This window comes from Haemorhous mexicanus, chromosome 28 (assembly GCF_027477595.1).
Source record: "Haemorhous mexicanus isolate bHaeMex1 chromosome 28, bHaeMex1.pri, whole genome shotgun sequence".
NCBI classification, from domain to species: Eukaryota; Metazoa; Chordata; class Aves; order Passeriformes; family Fringillidae; genus Haemorhous; species Haemorhous mexicanus.
The window spans coordinates 1,455,415-1,477,070 of record NC_082368.1 but is presented as its reverse complement, the minus strand read 5'-3'; the positions used below and the strand labels follow the sequence as shown (position 1 = coordinate 1,477,070).

At 53.2% G+C, this 21,656-nt stretch overlaps 1 protein-coding gene and 1 long non-coding RNA gene across 5 annotated transcripts in view; one reads left to right on the top strand and one right to left on the bottom strand.

Moving 5' to 3' along the window:
* Positions 1-21,656, top strand: part of MYO1D (myosin ID) — a 158,692-nt gene that overhangs the window by 121,071 nt on the left and 15,965 nt on the right. For 2 of the 4 annotated variants that reach the window (XM_059869530.1, XM_059869534.1), the window contains one exon: positions 17,328-17,414. The exons of 1 other annotated variant lie outside the window; for it this stretch is intronic. In XM_059869530.1, coding sequence (XP_059725513.1) covers positions 17,328-17,414 — 87 coding nt within the window. Of the gene's footprint in view, positions 1-17,327; positions 17,415-18,302; positions 18,346-21,656 lie in introns of those variants that run through there. One more of the 4 variants, XM_059869533.1, reaches the window with a different exon arrangement.
* LOC132339334 (uncharacterized) lies at positions 16,423-17,390 on the bottom strand. Its single transcript, XR_009489634.1, has 2 exons — positions 16,882-17,390; positions 16,423-16,694 (listed from the first exon to the last, which is right to left on the bottom strand). It is a non-coding gene; the product is annotated as an uncharacterized LOC132339334 (long non-coding RNA).

The following is a 21,656-nucleotide window of genomic DNA, read 5'->3' as shown; positions in this document are numbered from 1 at the left end:
TCCTGTCTGGGCTGTGGCCACATTATTGCCTTTGAATAAACTGGAAAAGCCTTTGTGTTTGTGAAATCTGAGGCACCTGCTGTGATTGATGCCTTTGAGGTTACACCCCAAACTGTCCCAGCTCCTTTAGGTGGCACTGCCACAGCTGCCTCATCCTCCCATGGACAATCTCCTCCTCAGAGTGACCTTGGTGCTCCTGATCCATCCCTGGCCAGGGCAGCAGCACTGACCCTGCTCAGCTGGGCTGGAGAGACTTTGGATTGAGAGGACCCAGGGAATGGCTTCCCCCTGCCACAGGGCAGGGATGGATGGGATACTGGGGGGAAATTCCCCCCTGGCAGGGTGGGCAGGCCCTGGCACAGGGTGCCCACAGCAGCTGGGGCTGCCCCTGGATCCCTGGCAGTGTCCAAGGCGAGGTTGGATGGTGCTTGAGCAGCCTGGGACAGTGAAGGTGTCCCTGCCATGGCAGGGGTGGCACTGGAGGGACTTTGAGGTCCCTTCCCACCCAAACCATTCCATGATCTTGCCCATAGGATCAGCAGTGGGTTTTGTTCATATTTATGTGGAGAAAAGCAGCCAAATAAATGACTGAGCACAGAGGGGTCAGTGCTGCTGGTCCAGTGTCCATGACCTCCCTGGGATCCTGAATTCCTCCTGGAGGGTCATGCAAGCCTCATGTCAGCTGTGATCACACATCTCCTGCAGCTTGTGGCAATGTTGTGTTGTGGTTGTAGCTGGAGCTAAAAATAGAGTGGGAAAGGGCAGCATGGCCACCACTGACCTAGTTCTGGGCTTTGGTGTGCTTGGCTTTCTAAAAGACAAGGAGATAAAAGCTGTCTGCCTGTCACCTTAGTTTCCAAGGGGTTCTCTGCTTGCAGGAGATTGTTCCTGCTCAGGAAATTTCCTCAGGTTTGGTTAAGGAATTCAGCCACATTTAGCTCAGTGCAAAGCTGGCTCCAGGCAGGAAGGATATCCCTGAGAGGTTTAGTTCTCTTCTGTCCTAGCCCCTGTTCTGCTCGGTTGTCACTGCTGGGGAGGTCCCCAAGCCTCTCTGGGACAGCAAGAATGTGCAGGGAGCTCGTGGGAACGTGCAGGACCCCACAGACCCCCCCCCCATGACCCCAGTCTGGGCACTTGGCTGTCAGGGGCTGCTCACACCAGGAGCCTTGGGAGCTTGGAAATCCATTCACTTCCAACTGCAAAGCTTATGAACCCAGAGAAAAATACCTTCAGTCCTGGGTCAGGGGTGGATTGGAGTGAGGAGAGGAGGGATGCAGATGCAGGTCTGGAAAAGGCACGGGGCAGGTTGGGTTAGATTTGTTTTGCTCTCCAGCAGAGCATCCCTCGCTCCCAGCAGCAGGGGATGGGTGAAACCACCTTGCCTGAGGATTGGGTCCTTTTCTTCTAAAAACCACCCTTGGCATAGCAGCTGATTCCTCCTCCCTGCTGCTCTCCCACTGGAGCTTCCCAGGGAGGAGTTGGTGCATTTGCATTCCATGGTCAGTGCAGAGAAATCCTGGTGTGATAGGAGCCAGGCAGAGCCAGGGGCTGGGCTTGATCTGCCTCCCCCAGAGAGGGCTGCAGTCAGGTATCCTGGCACTGCATTTTATATTGATTGATTTATTCATGTTCTCCCTGTCTGTGAGATTGGAGGTGCAGTGGGGACAGCAGAGGGAACCAGGCTGAAATGCACCTCTGTTTTCAGAAGGCAGAATTCTATTTCTGCCTTCAGTCCCAAATATCAACCACCAGCAGTGGAAGTTTGGGCTGACAGAGGCTTAGTGTGCATCAGCTTCGTGGTTTTTACCAAGAGCTTCTTTTTAACCATAAACTTTCCAGGGGAAGGGTCTTGACTTTCCTCTGCACTTAATAAAGGTCACCTCCTGTCCCAGGCTGTGAATCCACTGCAGAGTCCTGCTCCCAGCTGGAGCCCTCACCAGCCTTGTAGCTGCCCTTGACTTTTGGGGCAGTCTCAGGGTGAATTCCCAGGGGTTAAACTGAATTCCTGCCCGTTAGGCCTCGGGTTACTGCAGTTTTCTCTGTGCTTTGAAGATCCTGTCACTCACAGCTTATCTCCTTTTCTCAGAGCAGAGATCTGACAGGGACTGGGCCTCCAGGCTGGGATTCCAAGTGACTTAGCAGGTGTAAATGTCAGGGGAGAGGGAGGCTTGAAGCTGTGGGGTGGAGGTGCCCTGCTGTGAAGAGGACAACATCCACCCCTCTGGATCAATCTCTCACCCATCTCCTCTGCCCTTTGTCTCTGAGGACAGGTGTTGAACCCCACATCTCACTCCCCCTCTCCAAAAAGCTCTGCCAGTGCAGCTGGCTCTGGATAAAAGTCTTTCCTCAGCATGGCTTTGGTCCCTTTGTGCCTTTCCCACCCCTTGCTGAGAGCTCTTCCTGGGAGCGTTTGTCTTTAGTCTGAGCCTTCCTGAGCTGGTGCCTCCTTGGGTTTTGGTGGCTCCAGGTTTATTTAACCTGGAGTTCTTTGTGTTTAGACAGGTGTGTGGGGTGGGTTTCAGTGTGAGCACAGTGGGTGAAGGACCTGTCTGGAGCTCTGTGGGGTGACAGCCTCGCCCTGGCTCCTTTGAGGTGTGCCCTGCTTCACCCAGGCCCTGCTGGCAGAGCCCTGCTGGGCTGGGTTCCCTTGTTTCACCCAAAGCCCTGTCATCCTCCTTGCTTTGTTTCCAGCAGACTCAGAACTGCTTTTTCAAGGTACTTGCCCAGCTGGAATATCCCTAAATATGCCTGGAGTCCCAGGTCAGCCTCTGCAATCCCTGCAAGCAAAGCACAGGGGATGTTTAGGCAGGGCCTGGATAAATTCTTAAACAGAGGTAACAGGCAAGAAGAGGTGGCAGGTGATGAAATGAAGGTGAGGGAAGAAGCAAATGAGATCCCTGAAGAGTGAGTGCCCTTTCTGCAGGTCTGGGCACTCTTAGTGCTAATGAGCCCTGGTTGTTTTGTGCTCCTGTGTCAGCCCAGCTGTGCTGTCCTGGCCCTGCTGGCTGGGGGCTCTGCTGGTGCTGCAGGGGGGGGTGGGCTCTGCTCTCCCCTCAGGGGTTGCCAGGGGATTGTGCAGAGCAGCTCTGCTGGTTTAGCCAAGTCATGAACTTCAAACAGGGAAATGAAGAGGAGTTTTCCTGCAGAGTGGTTGAAAGGAAAATGCCTTTATCCAGCCACACCTCCTGCATGCCCCCTTCCCACGGGCACCCCAGACTGGCCAGTGATCATGAGCAGCGAGCCAAGCCAGCTCTCAGCCTGCAGCTCCAGGGCAGGTCATGCCAAGGGACAACTGCCCATCTGAAGTGTCCAAGGCCAGGCTGGATGGGGCTTGGAGCAGCCTGAGACAGATGGGGCTTGGAGCAGCCTGAGACAGTGGAAAGCGTCCCTGCTCACAGCATGGAATGGAATGGATGATCTTGAAGGTGCCTTTCAACCCAAACCATTCTGGGATTCCATATTTAAATTATCTTGGACTTGAAGACCAATCTCTGATGCCATTTCTTTTCCCAGAATGCAGGACAGCTGTGTCACCACCATGCGTTCCTGCTGTCTGTGTGACACAGTTCAGCCCAGAGGGACACAGGGACAGTGAGACAGGGAGGAGGTTTCTGCACAATTCCAGTGCCATGTGCTCACTCTGAGGCACAGAGAGCAGTGGGGCCAGTTCTGCAATGACTCAGAAGTCACTTTTGAGCAGGGTGTTGGAATGGTTTGAGAGAGAAGGGATCACCCAGTTCCACCCCCTGCCATGGGCAGGGACACCTTCCACTATCCCAGATGTCTCCAAGCCTTGGACACTGCCAGGGATCCAGGGGCAGCCCCAGCTGCTCTGAGCACCCTGTGGCAGATCATGGCCCCATCCTCACAGGGAACAATTCCTTCCCAATATCCAGCTAACCCTGCCCTCTGGCTGTAGGAACTCATTCCCCCTTGGCCTGTCTCTTCAGGCCCTTGTGAATGTTCCTCTCCAGCCTTTTTCTAGGTGAGGACACAGGATAGCAATAAATCTGTAAATAAATTATCAAATTCACAAGCTCTTTTCCAAGGAAGGAGGAGGGGGTGCAAAGGAGAGTGCCTGCAATGCAGGGATGGTGTGAGCTTTCCCATGTCAGCAGCCTCTTGGACACACTGACACAGGATCAGCACTCCTGAAATTTTCCTCCGTGTAGGCTGGGAAATTCCAGCATCATCAGCTCGTCCCTCTCCAGCTCAGCCAGGACTACTCATCCCTTTTGGCATCCCTTGGAGCTTGCCAGTGATGTGTTACTGCATCTCCTGCTTGAGTTCAAAGGAATTGGGTTAATGAGCAGAAAGTCAGCCATCAAATTACACTGAGGCTTGCTTGCTGCCTCCTGCATTTCCCACTGCAGCCTCTCTGATCCCTAGGATGCAGGCAATTAAACACAGCAGCATTCAACACAAAGCACCTCACACTGCCTTCAGTCCCCTGCTTTTGTGGGCTTCAGATGAGGCTGAGGAGGCAGGGAAGGAGGAGAGCACAAATTAGCGGGAAACCTTTTGTCTTGAGAAATCAAATGGATCTGGAGACAGGCTGTAATATCCTAAAATCCTCATATGCTCCCACAGGCTGGGGAAGGGCAGCAGCCCAGGAAAGGACAGATCCATCAGGAGTGGCTCTGACTGAGGCTGGGATCCCACAGGGCTGAGGAGATCCAGGACTGGGCTCACCCCAGGCCTGAGGAGAGGAGCAGGGGAGTAGCACCAGGCTGGAAAGGAGCCTCTGCAGGTGGCTGCTGGCCCAGGCCTTTGAGCAGGAAGGGATGCTCCCTCCATCTGGTGCTGGAATAACAATCACAGCAGTACAGACCTGACCCAGGAATCAGTCCTGGAGTTTCCAGGGGCTTAAATATTCATTTGAAGAGGAGCTGGGAAGGAGGCACAGATCCTTCTGGGAGCTCAGGCCAGCAGCAGCATCCTGCAGCAAACAGCCCTGCAGCACTGCTGTGCTGGAAGGGGCTGGCCAGGGAGTGCCAAAATTCAGTGTGCAGAGAGAGCCAGGCTGGGGCCAGGCTGGGGCCAGTGCTGCCCTGGGCTGGGGAAGGGCTGGCACCACCCCAGGGAGCAGCACAGTGACCCCAGGCCCTGTCACATCAAAATTCCCTCCCGAGCAGCAACCTCTGACGAATCCTGGGGGTTGTTTTCATTTCAGCTGCTGACAGCAGCTACATCCTGCTGGGTTTGCTGAGGGTTGTCAGCTGAGCTTGGGAGAGCAGGAACTGGAGGTCAAGGCCTGCCTGACAGTGAGAATTAGGAATGAGTGCATCCCAATCCTAACTCCAGATTTAATAATTCCTTTCAGGGAGCTTGTGAAGTTGGGCACATCCTGTAACTGCCTGTGTTGGGGAAATATATTTTTGCAAAGAAGGGCTGTTCTGTTCTGCTGTGACTCAGGCTTGGGGATTGGGAGCACAAATAGGAATGATCCCAGCAGGAGAGGACGTTTCCGTGGTGAGGAGGGCGGCAGAGGGGGCGTGCTGCAGCTCCACAGCCTCACACAGCACAGGAAAACATTTTTAGCTCATGCAAATGTTTCACTTCCTCCTCATATGGTGACTTCAGAGAGAGCAGCACTGGAGATGGTTCTGTCAGCAGCTCCTCAGCGAGATGCCAGTGTGCCCTCGAGCTCTGGGATGATCCTGGCAGGCTCTGGAGCCCTGTCCTGCCGTGGGGCTGCCTCTGCTGGGCTGTGAGGACGGGGATCAGCCCCTGCAGATGGGATCTGTATCTTTGTACTTTGTATTGAATTGTCTCTCACAGCCTCGACTCAGCTCAGAGACAGGAGCTGGGCTGGGTAGGGGCTGGGATGGAGCTGCTGCAGCCTGGCTCAGGCCCTGCCTGTCCTTCTGTCCTGCCTGCATTGTCCCTGCCTGTCCTTCTGTCCTGCCTGCAGTGTCTCTGCAGTGTCCCTGCCTGTCCCTGCCTGTCCCTGCCTGTCCCTGCCTGCAGTGTCCCTGCCTGTCCTTCTGTCCTGCCTGCAGTGTCTCTGCCTGTCCCTACCTGTCCTACCTGCAGTGTCCCTACCTGTCCTTCTGTCCTGCCTGCAGTGTCCCTGCCTGTCCTTCTGTCCTGCCTGCAGTGTCTCTGCCTGTCCCTACCTGTCCTACCTGCAGTGTCTCTGCCTGTCCCTGCCTGTCCCTGCCTGTCCCTGCCTGCAGTGTCCCTGCCTGTCCTTCTGTCCTACCTGCAGTGTCCCTGCCTGTCCCTGCCTGTCCCTGCCTGTGCCTGTCCTGCCCAGCTCAGTCTCCTCCCTAGTGCAGCCATTCCAGCATTTCTCCTTTCCCTGCCCACAGGGATGGGCTGCAATGGCTACAGCGTCCCAGCCCAGCCAGGGGAGCTCAGGTGACTGAGTGAAGGGTCCCTGAAGTGTGAACACAAATCCAGGTTGTGCTTGGTTGTCTGGTTTTCTTTAAGAAGAGCTGAGTGTTGTGGCGCATTTGAAGCAGCTTTCCTCACTATGCAGACACAGGCTGTGCCAGTTAAAGCTCAGAATGGTTTCTCCAGCTAGCCCAGTGGGTCAGGTGGCTGCTGGTGGCCTTGGGGGTGATCCTATCACTGGGGCCAGGGGTGATGCCCTGCAGGGATCTCCTGTGACAGCCAGAGCAGATTTTGTTTCAGCCTTTCTAGGAGCAGCTGGAGCAGAGCCAGGGAGCAGGGGATGGGAGAGGGGACAGGAGGGACAGCAGGGCTGGGGTACAGGTGTGCTCCTCCTGTGGCAGAGAGAGGGGAAATGGGATCCTTTGTGCAGCACAGGGGGGCCTGGGAGGGCTGCTGGGGATTTTGGGGTCCCCAGAGCAGGGATGGTCACCATGGCAACAGCAGCAGCATCTCAGGCAGTCACTGTCACACTGGTGATGGAATCAGTTCATCTCCAAATCCTTAACAAAACCATGATACCAATAAAAATATGGAAATGATGGGTGGCAAGGGGCTGGGGCATCACTACAGCCCCTTATTCCATGGGGAACCACAGATGGGATCCCTAGAGCAGGGAGGAGCAGGAGGAGGAGGAGGAGGAGGAGGTGGGTGCCCTCTGCATCCTCCTGGGCTCCAAGGGAGGGCGTGGTCCCTCATTTTGAGCCCCACTGTCCCTCATTTTCAGCTCCATGTGCTTAGGTCAGCGTGGGCAGAGAAACCCTGAGTGTGCAGATTGCTCAGTGCTCTGCAAACCCCCCTCAGCAGAAATGGGGGAACAGCACCAAAATTCCCATTTCTGACAAGTCCCAACAGTCTGGGGGGGTTTGTGCTGTGTGATTTAACAACAAAAGGAATTTTCCTTCTCGGCCCCTGCCAAGCTTTAGCCATGGCTCAGGCTGTGCAGCACCATGGTGGGATAGGTGAGGAGGGGTTTTCCATGCTGAAAATCTGATTTTTGGTACAGAAAATTTTCCATATCGAAAAAAAGAAGCCTCTCTTACCATGGGGGTAAAGCATCCTTTCCAATTATTGTATTTTTCCCCCTTATCTCCTGTATTTTCTTCTCTCTTACTGGCCAGAGCTACAGCAGGGGAAGCAAATCCAACTCTGCATCTATAAAGGTTGAATTTTTTATAGACAGCTAAATATTTTAACACATGGAGACAATAACACTCTCCTGTTAAAAATAAGCAAGCTCCTCTGCCTTAGTTATGTGGCAGTTACCAAAAAATAACATCCACTGGAGCACTCAGCTGCAATTTAAAAGTAAAATTAAAATTTCGTGGTGTTTGTCTGGTTTGACAAGATTTATTGCAATCTCTCATTATGCAGCAGGTTCAAGGGAACCTCTCCAGAGGACACAGAACAATTTAGAAAATGAAAGCCTGAAACAGTTTATTATTAGAAGCTGGGTTGGAGTTTGTAGGGCTCCTACACGGAGTTTTTTCATCTGGTACATTGGAGATATTTTTGCTGAAGCCATTAAACCCTTGGCACACAAACCTGTTATTAAAACTGATTTAGGCTAAGACAGGATAAATACTTTGAACTCTATTTAATTGACTTATTTCACTTCAGAATTCAGTCTCAGGCCTAAGACTAAAGAGAATTTAATTCAGGAATTTCTCCTTCCTGCCTGTTTGTAGGTGCCAGCTCCAGGTCCCCAGTGTCCCCTGCCACGTCCCAGACTCCACAGCAGGTGGAATGTAGGAATATTTCTCTTTTTCACTTGGATTCTGAGCTTCAGGGAGGAAATATTTCCCTCCCTGTGTTGCTGCTGCTCCATCCCATTTGTGTGATGCCCTTGCCTGGGCACAGAGTGTTCCCTGCCCTCCCCCAGGCCCCAGCTCTGCCAAAGGTCTCACTCAGGAGTTCAGAGGGAGCTTTGTGCCCACGTTTGTGTATAGCAGACATGGACCAGGAGGAGCTTGCTGCTCAGATAAACAGAGACCAGGCTGCCCAGGGCATGGTCACAGGTTTGGATGCTCTCAGGGTGGCATTGTTGGGGTGTCTGTGCAGGGACTGGGTGGTCCTGATGGGTCCCCTCCAGCTCAGGAGATTCTGTGCTTCTGTGAGATTAAAATGTAGTTTTATATAGTCCATATTATGTTTTATTGTCCTGGTTTTCCTCCTGCCCATGCCCCCAGCTCTCTCTACATGATTTTGATGTCTGATGACAGCTCCACCACTGTCTCAGCCCTGGCCAAGCACTGCTTTTTCCTGGGTGTTTTTCTGTGTCCCTGCAATTACCTTGGTGTGTTTGCTTGGACCTGAGCTCTGACATGAAAGCAGGCAGTGCTTGCTGGAGGGGAAGGGATGCACCTGGGATGCATCATCATTCCTGCCTGCAACCCTTGGAGCTGCAGGTCTGGGCACATCCTGTGGGGAGACATGGGACAGGCTGGGCTGCTGGGCTGGGCTGCCTCAGACGTGGCCACAGTGGCCAGGCCAGGGCCAGGGGACAGCTCTTGGTGGGAGGTCCTTTCCCAGCAGAGTGTCCTGTGCTCCCTAAAGTTGAGCCAAGTTCTCTTTTTTGTGGTTTTTCTCCTTTTTGGGCATTGCTCCTTCCTGCCCATCTCTGTGATCTCTGCAGTTGTGCCTCTCTTTGGGTTGATTTTCTGCCAGGAGGGTTTTGGTGGGACTGTTCCTGTGTGCTCCAGGCTTGGAGCAGCTCCCCTGGCACTGCCCTGGCCTTTGTCCTTGTCCCTGGCACTGCAGGGACACTCCCCTGTGTGTAAGGAGCACCAGGGGCCACTGTTGTGTTCCAGGGCAAAATGATCCTTTCAGGAGCCCCCAGAATGAAGGGCTGGAGACACCAGCTCAGACCTGTTTGGTTGCTTGCCAGTGGAGTAAGGCTTATAAAACCACAATCAATTCTTTTATCTTGGATATTTTGTTATTTGCTCAGCAGCAGCTCACATGAATGTGTAAAAATGATTGAATGTCACAGAATCAGAGAAGGGTTTGGGTTGGAAAGACCCTAAAGCCCATCCAGTGCCCCCCCCCCTGCCGTGGCAGGGACACCTTCCCCTGTCCCAGGCTGCTCCAAGCCCTGTCCAGCCTGGCCTGGGACCCTTCCAGTGTCCATTTGCTGTTGCAAACAGGAGCTCAGCTGCTCCAAGCAGGATCCTGAGCTCCCCAAAGAGCTCCCAGAGTGTGCTCACCCTCCCACCTTGCCCAGATCCTGCATGGGGGAGCTGGGGACGGGCAGTGCTCAGAGCTGGGATTGCTCAGGCAGCTCAGCTGGGATTTGTTTCTTATCCTCAGTTCTGAATTTCTGCTGGAAACAAACCCAGGCTGTTTGCAGGGTGCACAGCAGTCCCAGCTTGGACTGGCAGAGTTGGCTTTGCCACATGGCTGGGGTCAAGGTTGGAGGCTTCCTCTTCCAAAATCCTGTGGGATGGTCAGGGGTACCCTCAGGGAGCTGCTGCTGGAACAACCTCAGCTCTTGGCAGTGGAGGTGGTTGTTTGAGCTGAAGAAAAGCATGGCAGGGAGTTTCTCTGCAGTTAATATGATAAATATTAATTATCAGCATCAAACAAAAAGATGGTACAGAAAATTTTATAATTTTAAATTATTTAAAATAATAGATTCCCATTTTATAATCCCCCAGCATTAGGAGAGACATGTCCAGGAAGTGTTTTCTTCTCTCCAGTATCTTCATGAATTCCAATTTCTCAGGTAATTCAGTGGTGTCTTTAGGATGATGGAAATTAAAATACATGCACATAAAATATATAAAATACATAAAATCCTCCCAGGTTGGGCTGAGAGCCCACTGAGCTGTCCCTGGTGGTGCAATCAGTGCAGAGCTTGTGGTAGAGACACTTCCCAGTAAATTAGGAGTGGGAGGGATAGAAAAATCCCAGCTGAGGGAGGGTTTCTGTTCCTGTCCTGCAGCTCTTTTCAAACAAATGATAACACTCTGATATCAGACTGCTGGACTTCCCACCAGGGGTTATTGCTGCAGCATCCCAGCCCTGGAAAGAAATGTGATGGGGATGCTTGGGGAACATCTGGGCTGGAGGAGTGTGGGGAAAACCCCTGCAGACTCCTTTGCCTCCAGAATTCCAGCTAGGCTCCTTCAGGACTGAGCTTTCACAGTTCTACTTTTCAGCCAAAATCTTTTCTCTGGACTTTCCAATTTCTTTTTTATCGACTTTCTTCTACATAAAATCAGGAGCAAGTGTGGAGGTGGCTCCACAGGCAGCAGGAGGAAGCAGCTGAGATCCTCTCCCAGGGGTCTCCCCAGCCAGAGGAGCTGCTGGGAGGGTTCACAGGTGATGTCCATAGGGAAAATCTGCTCCCAGGCCGTGTTCAGACCCAGACTGAGCTGCTGGGTGGTGCTGAGGTCCCTTTGCTGCTGCCAGCCCTGCTGCCCCTGGCTTTGGTCACTGGTGTCCCTCAGCTAGGGGTGGTTCCTGTCCCTGTGTGCAGGTGCCTCAGGGAGGGCAGGAGCCCAGCCCTGGAAAAGCTCCCCATGGTCCAAGCAAAGCCCTTCCAGCTTCCATGAAGAACCTCTGCTGAAGCTTCAGCTCCTCCTGAGGCCCAGCCAAGGCCTTCAGGAGCAGCTCCTGATTCATCCTCAGGCTGATTGCATTGGAAATCCTGAACCTGCCTGAGTCAGGCCTTGTGGGGGGATCCTCTCAGGGCTGGCTGGAGGCAACCCTGAATTGCTCTCCAGGATCACAGGAGGGTGGGAGGTGGAACATCCCCTTGGAGCTTGTGCTGTTTGCAAGGATAAAACCAGGGAGGTGCTGCCAACAGAGCTGGGAGAGCTTAAACACATAATGCAGGGAGATTTCTTCAGAGAAGGATAATTCTGGGAAGATGTGTGATTTGATAATCCTCAAAAAGGAAAATGGTGGCAGGTCAGAGATCTGTGATCTCTTAGTCACAGCATTGTGCCTCTGCAGCTTCAGGCTGCAGAAAGGATTCTCCTGACGACACAACCAAAGCAATGCTGTGTATTTATGGGAGGGAGATTTCAGTGTCTGCTCCCAGTAACATTTCCTAGAGGATGGGACTGACTGCTGCTCTCTACAGAGGGATGTGGGAAAGGAAGTAATGAAAATGCTTTCACAGAAGAGCTGCAAAAGTGATTTAAAATGCAGAAAATCAAACCATGTTAGCACTTGATCAGCTCAGTCTGTCAGTTTATTGGTTCCTCTCAGAGCTGGGTTGATTATTTTCTGTGGCCACACAAAAACCTCCTCCCCCTTTGTCCAAAATTTGTCACCATTTCTTCAGGGCCATGGTAGAAACTTTGGCACAAAGTCAAGACATTTTTGTTCACTTCCCAATCTTCCAACCCCAAACCATCCCATATCCTGTGGGTCCCACGTGTGTGCTGCTGGTGTTGAGGTGGAGAAGGGCCTGGGAATGGCAGGGAATGGCAGGGAATGGAGAGCCCAAGGAATGGAGAGCCCAGGGGATGGAGAGCCCAGGGAATGGGGGGAAGGGAGAGCCCAAGGAGTGACAGGGAATGGAGAGCCCAGGGAATGACAAAGAAATCCCAGGGAATGGAGAGCCCAGGGAATGACAAAGAAATCCCAGGGAATGGAGAGCCCAGGGAATGCCAGGGAACGCCAGGGAATGCCAGGGAATGGAGAGCCCAGGAATGCCAGACAGCCCCAGGGCTGAGAATCAAGGTTCACCAGTGAACCTTGGGGCCAAACTCCAGCAGAATCTTTTCAGCTCCTTCAGGTAAGATCTGCCTGGAGTGCTGAGGGATGGTGACAAAGGAAGGGTCTCCCAGGTTTCCAGGGCTGCCTGGCTCTGGAGCAGGCAGCAAGGGCAGGAGGTGCTGCTTCACCAGCCCCCCTGGTTTGTGTTGGAACGGGGCTGTGGGGAAGAGCCATCACTGCAGGAGAGGCAGGATGGGGGGAGCAGAAGTGGATGGAGCTTCAGAGCTTTGGAGAACAGGGATAAAATTGTCCTTTTTTTCTTTTCTGGTGCCATCTGAGTGGTTTCAAAGGAGCTGAGCTGAAGCTGAATGCTCCATCAGGATGGCAGGGGGGGGGATGTGGGGTGGAGCCCACCCAGGTGTCCCCCTGTCCCTCTCCCCCTGCTCCCCACCACTCTCCCAGCGTTTTGCTGCCTGCTGCTCCATCTCTTGCTGGTTCACTCTTTTATTTTATAAACCCCCTGCCTGTGAGTGTTTGCTGGGGCAGGAGTGCAGATGGACCTGGGCAGCAGCAGGGTTTGGCCCTGTGCCTGCTTTCACTGTCACTCATGGAGGAGCTCCTTGAGCTCCTTCAGCTGAGCTGTTCAACCACAGCCAGCACCACTTCATCCCTGCCCAAAATAGATTTTGACCCTGGTTTGGTGCTTGGGTCAGGCAGCTCCAGTGCAAGGAGGCAGAGCCAAACATGAACCTGTCCTTCTCACCTGTGAGGTGTCACCTGAGCTGTCCCTCTCACCTGTGAGGTGTCACCTGAGCCTTTGCTCACCTGGCCAAGGTCCATTTGGCTCCTGGGCAGCACCAAGGAGTTTTCCAGCAGGAAAGGAGTGGAGCAGTTAACTGTTCCTGCCCCATGGGGTGCATCCCTGGGAGCACCATCCCCTCCCAGTTCCCCCAGCAGGGTTTGGGTGAAGCCATCCCAGATCCACAGGCCAAGAGCCCCTCAGTTCCACTGGGTTTCTGGCAGAGCAGATGGGCATAAAACATGCAAAGAAGAAAGCTGGCAGGGAGCAGGCTCTGCTCTCCCCCTTTCTGTAGCCAGGGGATCAATCCCTGTTGCTACAGCAACTGATTATTGACATTTATTAACAAAAAGCCCACTTGTGACTTGAAAGTGCTTATTCACAAAATCTGTTTGCACTTAAGATTATAAAAGGAGGCACAGTCTGCACTGCCTGACATTATCCAAACCAAACAACTCCTTAAATTCAGCCAGAGCTTGGGCAGAGCTCTGTCAGGGCCCTTTCCACTCCCAGCCTGCCAAGCCCTGCTGGGGCTGCAGCCCCCAGTTTTCAGCTCTAAATATCCACTTATTAAGTTAATTTCTCCTGCCTACTGGCACAAGGGCAGAGGGGCTGGACTAGATTGATTTTCCTGGACTCTTGGTGTACCAAAGGCATTTTATCCCAGGTAATGAGCATTAAACTTTCACAGAACCACAGAGGGTGGGAAAGACCTCCAAGATCATTGAGTCCAACCATTGGTTTGGTCTCTACTTTAGAGGATATCCCCCTTATTTTGAGCATTTTCTGGTGTTTCAAAGTAAAAGCAGAAATGTTAAAAGAATGAGTTGAGGTGGGATTCAGCTGTTTTGATTCTAGGCTGAGTTCAGTTTGTAAATACATTTCCAAAACACTAAATATAACTGCCAACACTTGTTAATTGTTCTTGTTAATACTTTGTGAGCTGCCAGTGCTTTTACTAAATCAAGTTGTTGGTTTAGTAATCAGAGTAATGACAGTGCTTCAAAATTTTTTTAATTTGAAGTCACTTTGGATGCTGCAGAGTTAAGGAATCATTCTGGAAGCTTATTGCCAGTGGGGCTTTCTACAGACCTATCATTTTCAAACCCAGCATTTTGAGTTTGTTTTAGTGAAATGGTAGAAAAAGGCCACTAAATCTCTATGGCAAATTGGAAATGTTATTTTGGATTTTGAGAACAATGGAAATGGGAAGTATTGACTAGGCCTACATTTAATTTAGGTTTTAATTATCATTTTTGTGTAAGTAATCTTTAAATCCTTCCTACAAAGCAATCAACACTCCAGAGGTAAAATTCCACCCCTAGAAATTGAGGAGGAGGCAGCTCAAAATAGCACAGCGCTCTCTTCTCCCTTTTCTCCCTGTCCTGCAGGCAGGCAGCAGCCAGCTCACCCCTGCCTTTCCTGTCCTTTGGATCCCACAGATGAGGAAATAAAGGCAAGGAGGAGAGGCAGGAGCAGCCCCAGGCCAGAGCTCCAGAGGCAGGAGGTGCCACAATCCTCCTGCAGCAGCACCACCCATCTCCTGCCGTGCTCCTGGAGCCAGAGGCTCCCCCCTGGCTTTGGAACCAGAGCTGCCCCCTCTGCCAGGCACCCCAGCCATCCCCTGCCCCTGCTCCTCCTGCTGGGCTTGCTTCAGGAAGAGCTCAGGGCATCAGGAATGAGCCTGGCACATCCCTGGCTCAGCAGCAAATCCATCACCCATTTCCACTCTCCCAGTCTCTGCTTTTCCCTGTGTGCCAGCACTGGGATGTGGGAGGTGCAGCTGCCCACGCTCTGCCCAGGTGCACTGGGTGTTCCTGCAGCTTTTCTCTCCATTCTGATTCCAGCATTTGTGGGGCTGTTGATGTCTGGAAGCCTCTAGGAAAATCCTAAATTCATCTGGATTAAGATCAACACCTCCTTGTCCTTAAAGGCTGGGAAGTGGCACCTCCCAGCAGCAGCTTCCCTTCAGGAGCTGCATTCAGACACAAAAAGGGAATTTTTGGAAAATCCTTTTCAAAGCTCTCGTTCTGTTCATGGCCAAACCATCCCATCATTGCCTTCTGGCTTTCCCTCATCAAATAAAACTGAGGAGAAAAAGCAGGTGGAGGCAGAGAGAGGCAGGGGCAGCAGGAGTTTTACCAGCTCAGCTCTGTGACAAGTGACAGCAATAGTGCAGTGATCACATCCCTAGGGATGGGACAAGGGAATGGCTTCAGACTGCCACAGGGCAAGGTCAGGTGGGATATTGGGAAGGAATTGTTCCCTGTGAGGGTGGGCAGGCCCTGGCACAGAGTGCCCACAGCAGCTGTGGCTGCCCCTGGATCCCTGGCAGTGCCCAAGGTCAGGCTGGAAGGGGCTTGGAGCAGCCTGGGACAGTGGGAGGTGTCCCTGCCATGGCAGGGGTGGCACTGGGTGGGTTTAAGATCCCTTCCAACCCAAACCATTCCATGACCTTACTGTGCTCCTCCTGTGCAGAAACACAGCCAGGCAGGAACATTTTGGGAAGAGGCTCCTGCTGCCTCCAGAGGCTGCAGCCTCGAGTGCACACAGGGCTGGATTTGGGCTGTGGGTTCCTGTTCAGAGAGGACACAGAGGTGCTGCTGGAGGGGCAGGAGCTGCTTCTCCAGTGTGGGAGGATCCAGTTCTCCTCCGAGACTCAGCTTGGTCAGCAGGAAACACTGGGGATGTTTCAGCAGCCCAGGAGAGTGATGGGGCTGCTTCTGGCTGGAGCAGGAGAGCACAGAGACCTTCCAGGCCAGGACGAGCTCAGTGCTCCCCCTGCACTCCCGAGGGGCTGCTGAATGTCCTTGGCAACTGCAGGGGAGCCTGAGCTCCGTGTAGAGCCAGCCCAGTGCTGTGTGACAGCTCAGGGCTGGGAATTTGAGACAAGCACCAGGATAATTCCACAGGGAAAACCTGCCTGCTTCGGGAGCTTCCCATTCCCAAACAGCAACTGGCTGCTTTGAAATGGATAGTGCACGGAAAGAGGGGCTTTGCATCAATTGAAAAAAGCAAGAACTGCTCTGCCGTCTGGGGAACAGTTGGGTGGGGGCTGGGGGCTCTCAGATCCGTCTCTGGGGCACAGAGGCTCTGAGTTAAGCATGAAGGTACCTCTAAATTACCAGTAAGGTGATTTTCCTTTCCTCTGCGCATTTGCTTCACTGCCTCCCAGTTCCCATCCCACGGGCCAGCAGCTGCTGTGCTCCCATGCCAGGGGATTGCAGATGGGAACGGGAGCCTCTCCTGCTGCCCAGCCCGGTGCTGCCAGGATGCCTTTGCAATTCATCCCCCCCCCTTAAATGTGCTGCCTGAGCCTGCTGCTCACAGCTGCTCCACTGCTGGGTCGGCGGGCTCCTGCTCCCTCTGGAAATCCCGGGACACTGAGCTTGTGGATCAGCTCCTGTTACCGCTTGTTCCTTTATCTCAAGTGGGAGTTCTTTACCTCAGGTTATCTCTGGAGCAGATCTGGAGTGCTCAGGGCTCACTTGCACCGTTTGTCTTTGTAAGGGGAAATGGGATAATTACCCAAGGGGCAGAGCAAAATCACCGAATCCTTTAGCTTGGAAAAGTCCTTTAAAATCACCAGGTGCAACCATGAAATCCTCAGGGAGAGCCTCTTCTTCCCCTCACTTCACACCTCTGCTTTTCAATGCTTAGTCCCAGAAATGGGAAGAGTTTGGATGTGTGACTCCTCCTCTTGGCACAGGAGCATCGAGTACCTGTCAGGGTTGGATGGGTTTGGTGTCACAGGACAGCTCTGGTGTCACAGGACGTGGTGTTCATGGAGTGAGTTCATGTAGCGCCTGCTGGGGTGAGACAGAAGTACCTGCAGACAGTGAAGTGAAAAAATCAGTGTTTGCAGTGATTGACTCAGGCTGGAGAGCTTTTCCCTGTGTGCACAGCAAAGGTTAACATAAGAACTTGGTTTGAATTTAAATATCATATTAAAAAAAAAAAAAAAAAACAGACAGAAAAAGCCAGACAACAGGTTTTACAGCTGCAGACATACTTACAGGCTGCTGAGTGCTGGCTGCAGCTTTGCTCCATGGATCCCCAGGTCCAGCTCCTGCATCCCCAGGTCTTCCCCAAGGACTGAGCTCCCTCCCAGCCCTGCAGCAGCACTCGTGGGTCACATTCCAGAGAGCTCAGAGGGGATGGAGGATGTGAAACATCACAGATTTATTTTGGTTGGGAAAGACCCCCCAAGATCAGGGGAAGTCCTTGCAGAGGTTTCAGCACAGAACTGCAGATTTGTTATCCTTAATTACACCACCTTTAGCTGGCAGCAGCTCAGCTTTTGTGGGAGGGAGAGAAAGAGCCAAGAGCAGCTCCAGGGAGTGACCTCGGAGTTTGCTCTGCCCAAGGAGCTCAGGATTGCCTGCCAGCAGCTGCTTTCTCCTGGTCACCTGTGTTCACACATGGAGCCAGTAATTCCAGCTGTTCCTCTCTCGTGCTGCAGGAATTCTGCAATGATTACAGGCAGCAATTTGAAGGCAGCTGCTTCTTCCCTGAGAGGAGTCATGGGAAGATGCATCCACCCAGTCAGGTGAGTGTCATCACCTCTGGGAAAGGCTGCTCCAAAAAGATGCAGTGACAGGACACAGGGAATGGTTCCCACTGCCATAGGACAGGGATGGATGGGATATTGGGAAGAAAATCTTCCATGTGAGGTGGGCAGGCCCTGGCACAGGGTGCCCACAGCAGCTGGGGCTGCCCCTGGATCCCTGGCAGTGCCCAAGGCCAGGCTGGAGCAGCCTGGGACAGTGGGAGGTGTCCCTGCCATGGCAGGGGTGGCACTGGGTGGGCTCTGAGGTCCCTTCCAGCCCAATCCATTGAGGGGTTCTGTGACTCCTTCCAGCATCTGCTGCAGGATGATGCTGCAGCACAGGCATGACCTCCCTGTGAGGCTGCAGGGCAGCACCTCACCACAGCCCAGGAGGGATTTCTAAGCTGCCAGGTCATCCTCAGGTGGTTTTTTCAGAGCCTGGCTCACTGAGCAGCTCACCTGGGCTGGCAGTGATGGCAGGCTGGGCTGGGCAGCAGGAGGTTTCCATGCCCTCTGTTCCTCTGTTCCTTGGCTCTCGGACTGGAGCAGGATTTCAGGCTGGAGAAATTTGCATTACCTAAGGAGGTTTTTCAGGGCTCTCAGGGTCTGACAGACTCTCTCTGATCATCTGAACAAATCCTCTGCCCTGCCAAGCAGGGGAGGTTCACCCAGTAAAGCAGAGAATTGCTTCATTCCCAGCCTGTGGGGTAACAGAACCTCACTCAGTGTTTGGTAAGAGCAGGATGTGTGCCAGGAGAGCTGCCCAGTGAGGGTCCCACCTGTGCCCTCCCTTTGATCCTGTGGCCTTTCCCACTGGCTTTTTCTTTTCCATGCCTTGTGACAAGGTCTGAGTGTGGTGTCACAGTGTCCCCATGTCCCCTGCTCCAGGTGTCCTCAGCTCTTCTCCCATCAGTGAGTTCTGCCTTTGGAGCTGCTGGCAGAGAAGCTCTGGGCTGCCAAGAGGAAGAGGTCACTGAGCTGCACAGGAAGGGAGAGTCATGAGACTGAAAACAGTTTCGCAAAAACTTGGGTTTCTCCTTTTTTTATACTGAAAACCCCATCAGCCACCTCTGTCTGCAGCAAAAACCTGAGGTGAGAAAAGCTGAGGTCCTGAGGTGCAGTTGTGAAACTGGAGTGAGGAATGCTCCATGTGTGGGATGTCAGTGGGGAGTGTTTGGAAGGGTCCTGATGAGGGAAGACCCTCCCCATGCAGGTTGTGTGGAGCTGAAGGGTTCATCTGGCATTTGGGCCGTGCCCCTCCAGCTCTGCAGCCACCCCAGGTGGGGGCAGAGCCCTCAGGCAGCAGGGATGGCTCTTCTCCCTGAGAGTATTTCACAGTGGTGGCATCTCATCTTGTCACTGCAAAGGCTCTTAGAAAAACATATAAGGAGCCTCTTGAACTGATGTGACGGCCTTGGAACAAAGACTTCCTCTGCTTCTGGGGGAAACATTTGCTCCACAACTCATTTTTCCCTGTCCACAGCTCAGTTTCTCAAGTTTTCAGGAGCAATGTGAAATATTTAACTGTGGTGAGCCTGGAGGAGGATGGAGGCAGATTAGAAACTGGGGTAGGGGAAGATATTTTGCACAGCTGAAATGACTGCAGCAAAATAAATTAATGCTGAATGCCTGAGCTGTGGATGTTTGATTTGTTAATGGCTTTGGCTTTGCAGGCATTTGGTTGATGTAGCAAATTTCTCAGTGCCATGTGCAGAAGTGCTGATTTCTCCCAGAACAGCTTCAAAATATGGGAGCAGAAATGGTGATAATTCTGATCATTGTGCCTGCTGAGATGGAGCTGCTGATGGTGAAGCTCCAGCATTTGGTACCTGCAGACAGGATCCAACACAGCTCAGGATTGTTGTCACTGTCCTTGCCACAGCCCTGGGAAAGGACCAGTGTCCCTCTTGGGCTGGAAACCTTCATGCCATGTCATATTGTTGGATAAATGTGCCTGTCTGTGGGGGAATCGAAACAGGAGCACAAAACCCTGCACATCACCAGGTCCATTTCCTTGCAGCCTTGGCAGCAGCACCAAATTCCTGCAGGGTGTTTGTGAAAGGAGGGGGATGAATCCAGAGCAGAGCCCAGAGGGGTGAATCCAGAGCAGAGAGTCCAGAGGGGTGAATCCAGAGCAGAGAGTCCAGAGGGGTGAATCCAGAGCAGAGCTCAGAGGGATGAATCCAGAGCAGAGCCCAGAGGGATGAATCCAGAGCAGAGCCCAGAGGGATGAATCCAGAGCAGAGCCCAGAGGGATGAATCCAGAGCAGAGAGTCCAGAGGGATGAATCCAGAGCAGAGCCCAGAGGGATGAATCCAGAGCAGAGAGTCCAGAGGGATGAATCCAGAGCAGAGCCCAGAGGGATGAATCCAGAGCAGAGCTCAGAGGGGTGAATCCAGAGCAGAGCTCAGAGGGGTGAATCCAGAGCAGAGAGTCCAGAGGGGTGAATCCAGAGCAAAGAGTCCAGAGGGGTGAATCCAGAGCAAAGAGTCCAGAGGGGTGAATCCAGAGCAGAGCTCAGAGGGGTGAATCCAGAGCAGAGCCCAGAGGGATGAATCCAGAGCAGAGAGTCCAGAGGGGTGAATCCAGAGCAGAGCTCAGAGGGGGGTGAATCCAGAGCAGAGCCCAGAGGGATGAATCCAGAGCAGAGAGTCCAGAGGGGTGAATCCAGAGCAGAGCTCAGAGGGGTGAATCCAGAGCAGAGCCCAGAGGGATGAATCCAGAGCAGAGAGTCCAGAGGGGTGAATCCAGAGCAGAGCTCAGAGGGATGAATCCAGAGCAGAGCCCAGAGGGATGAATCCAGAGCAGAGCCCAGAGGGGTGAATCCAGAGCAGAGAGTCCAGAGGGGTGAATCCAGAGCAGAGCCCAGAGGGGTGAATCCAGAGCAGAGCTCAGAGGGATGAATCCAGAGCAGAGCCCAGAGGGATGAATCCAGAGCAGAGCCCAGAGGGATGAATCCAGAGCAGAGAGTCCAGAGGGGTGAATCCAGAGCAGAGAGTCCAGAGGGGTGAATCCAGAGCAGAGTCCAGAGGGATGAATCCAGAGCAGAGCCCAGAGGGATGAATCCAGAGCAGAGCTCAGAGGGATGAATCCAGAGCAGAGCCCAGAGGGATGAATCCAGAGCAGAGCCCAGAGGGGTGAATCCAGAGCAGAGAGTCCAGAGGGATGAATCCAGAGCAGAGCCCAGAGGGATGAATCCAGAGCAGAGCCCAGAGGGGTGAATCCAGAGCAGAGTCCAGAGGGATGAATCCAGAGCAGAGCCCAGAGGGATGAATCCAGAGCAGAGAGTCCAGAGGGGTGAATCCAGAGCAGAGCTCAGAGGGGTGAATCCAGAGCAGAGCCCAGAGGGGTGAATCCAGAGCAGAGCCCAGAGGGGTGAATCCAGAGCAGAGCCCAGAGGGGTGAATCCAGAGCAGAGTCCAGAGGGATGAATCCAGAGCAGAGTCCAGAGGGATGAATCCAGAGGGCCAGAGGCTGGTGGTTTGTCTGGGATGATGCCCATGCTGTTGGAGCTGCAGCAGTGGCACTGCCAGGAGTCACAGCTTTGCTCTGACCCACATGGAGCAGCAGGTCTGGTGTGGGAAGAGGGTCAAAAATAAAAATGGCATTTCAGGGAAAACTTGCCCTCCCTGCAGTCAGAGATAGGAAGATCAATTCTCCTGCAGCTGAGGATGCAGACTGTGCCAGACAGTCATTAAAGGCATTTTCTGTGCCTGGTGATGTGGCTCTGCTCTCAAGCTCCATCCCAAGCCTGCTGGGGAACTGACCTGTGCTTATTCCAGGGACACGGAGGCTCCAGTGGCCTCCCTGCCAGGTCACAGCAGGCACCAGCCCTTCACTGTCCCTCTCCCTTCAGGCTGAACCCTCCTTGCACCTTGCCAAAAGCTGGAAGAGATTCTCCTCAGATCATTAAAACCCTGCCTGATAAAATCCCAGCCTGGGATGAGATCAGCTGCCTGCTGAGCAAGCTGCTCTGGGGCAGATCCCGTGGGACTGGCTGTGTTTGCAGGAGGGCCAGCTGCTGACAGACATGTGGTTGTTGTGTGTCCACCTTGTCTTTATGGAGCTGTTGTCCTGCAGGAACAGCCCAACATGAAAATTAAAATGTTGTGCAAATGCTGAGAGCTGGGGGTGCTCACCTGGAGAGGAGAAGCTCCAGGGAGAGCTCAGAGCCCCTGGCAGGACCTGAAGGGGCTCCAGGAGAGCTGGAGAGGGACTGGGGACAAGGGATGGAGGGACAGG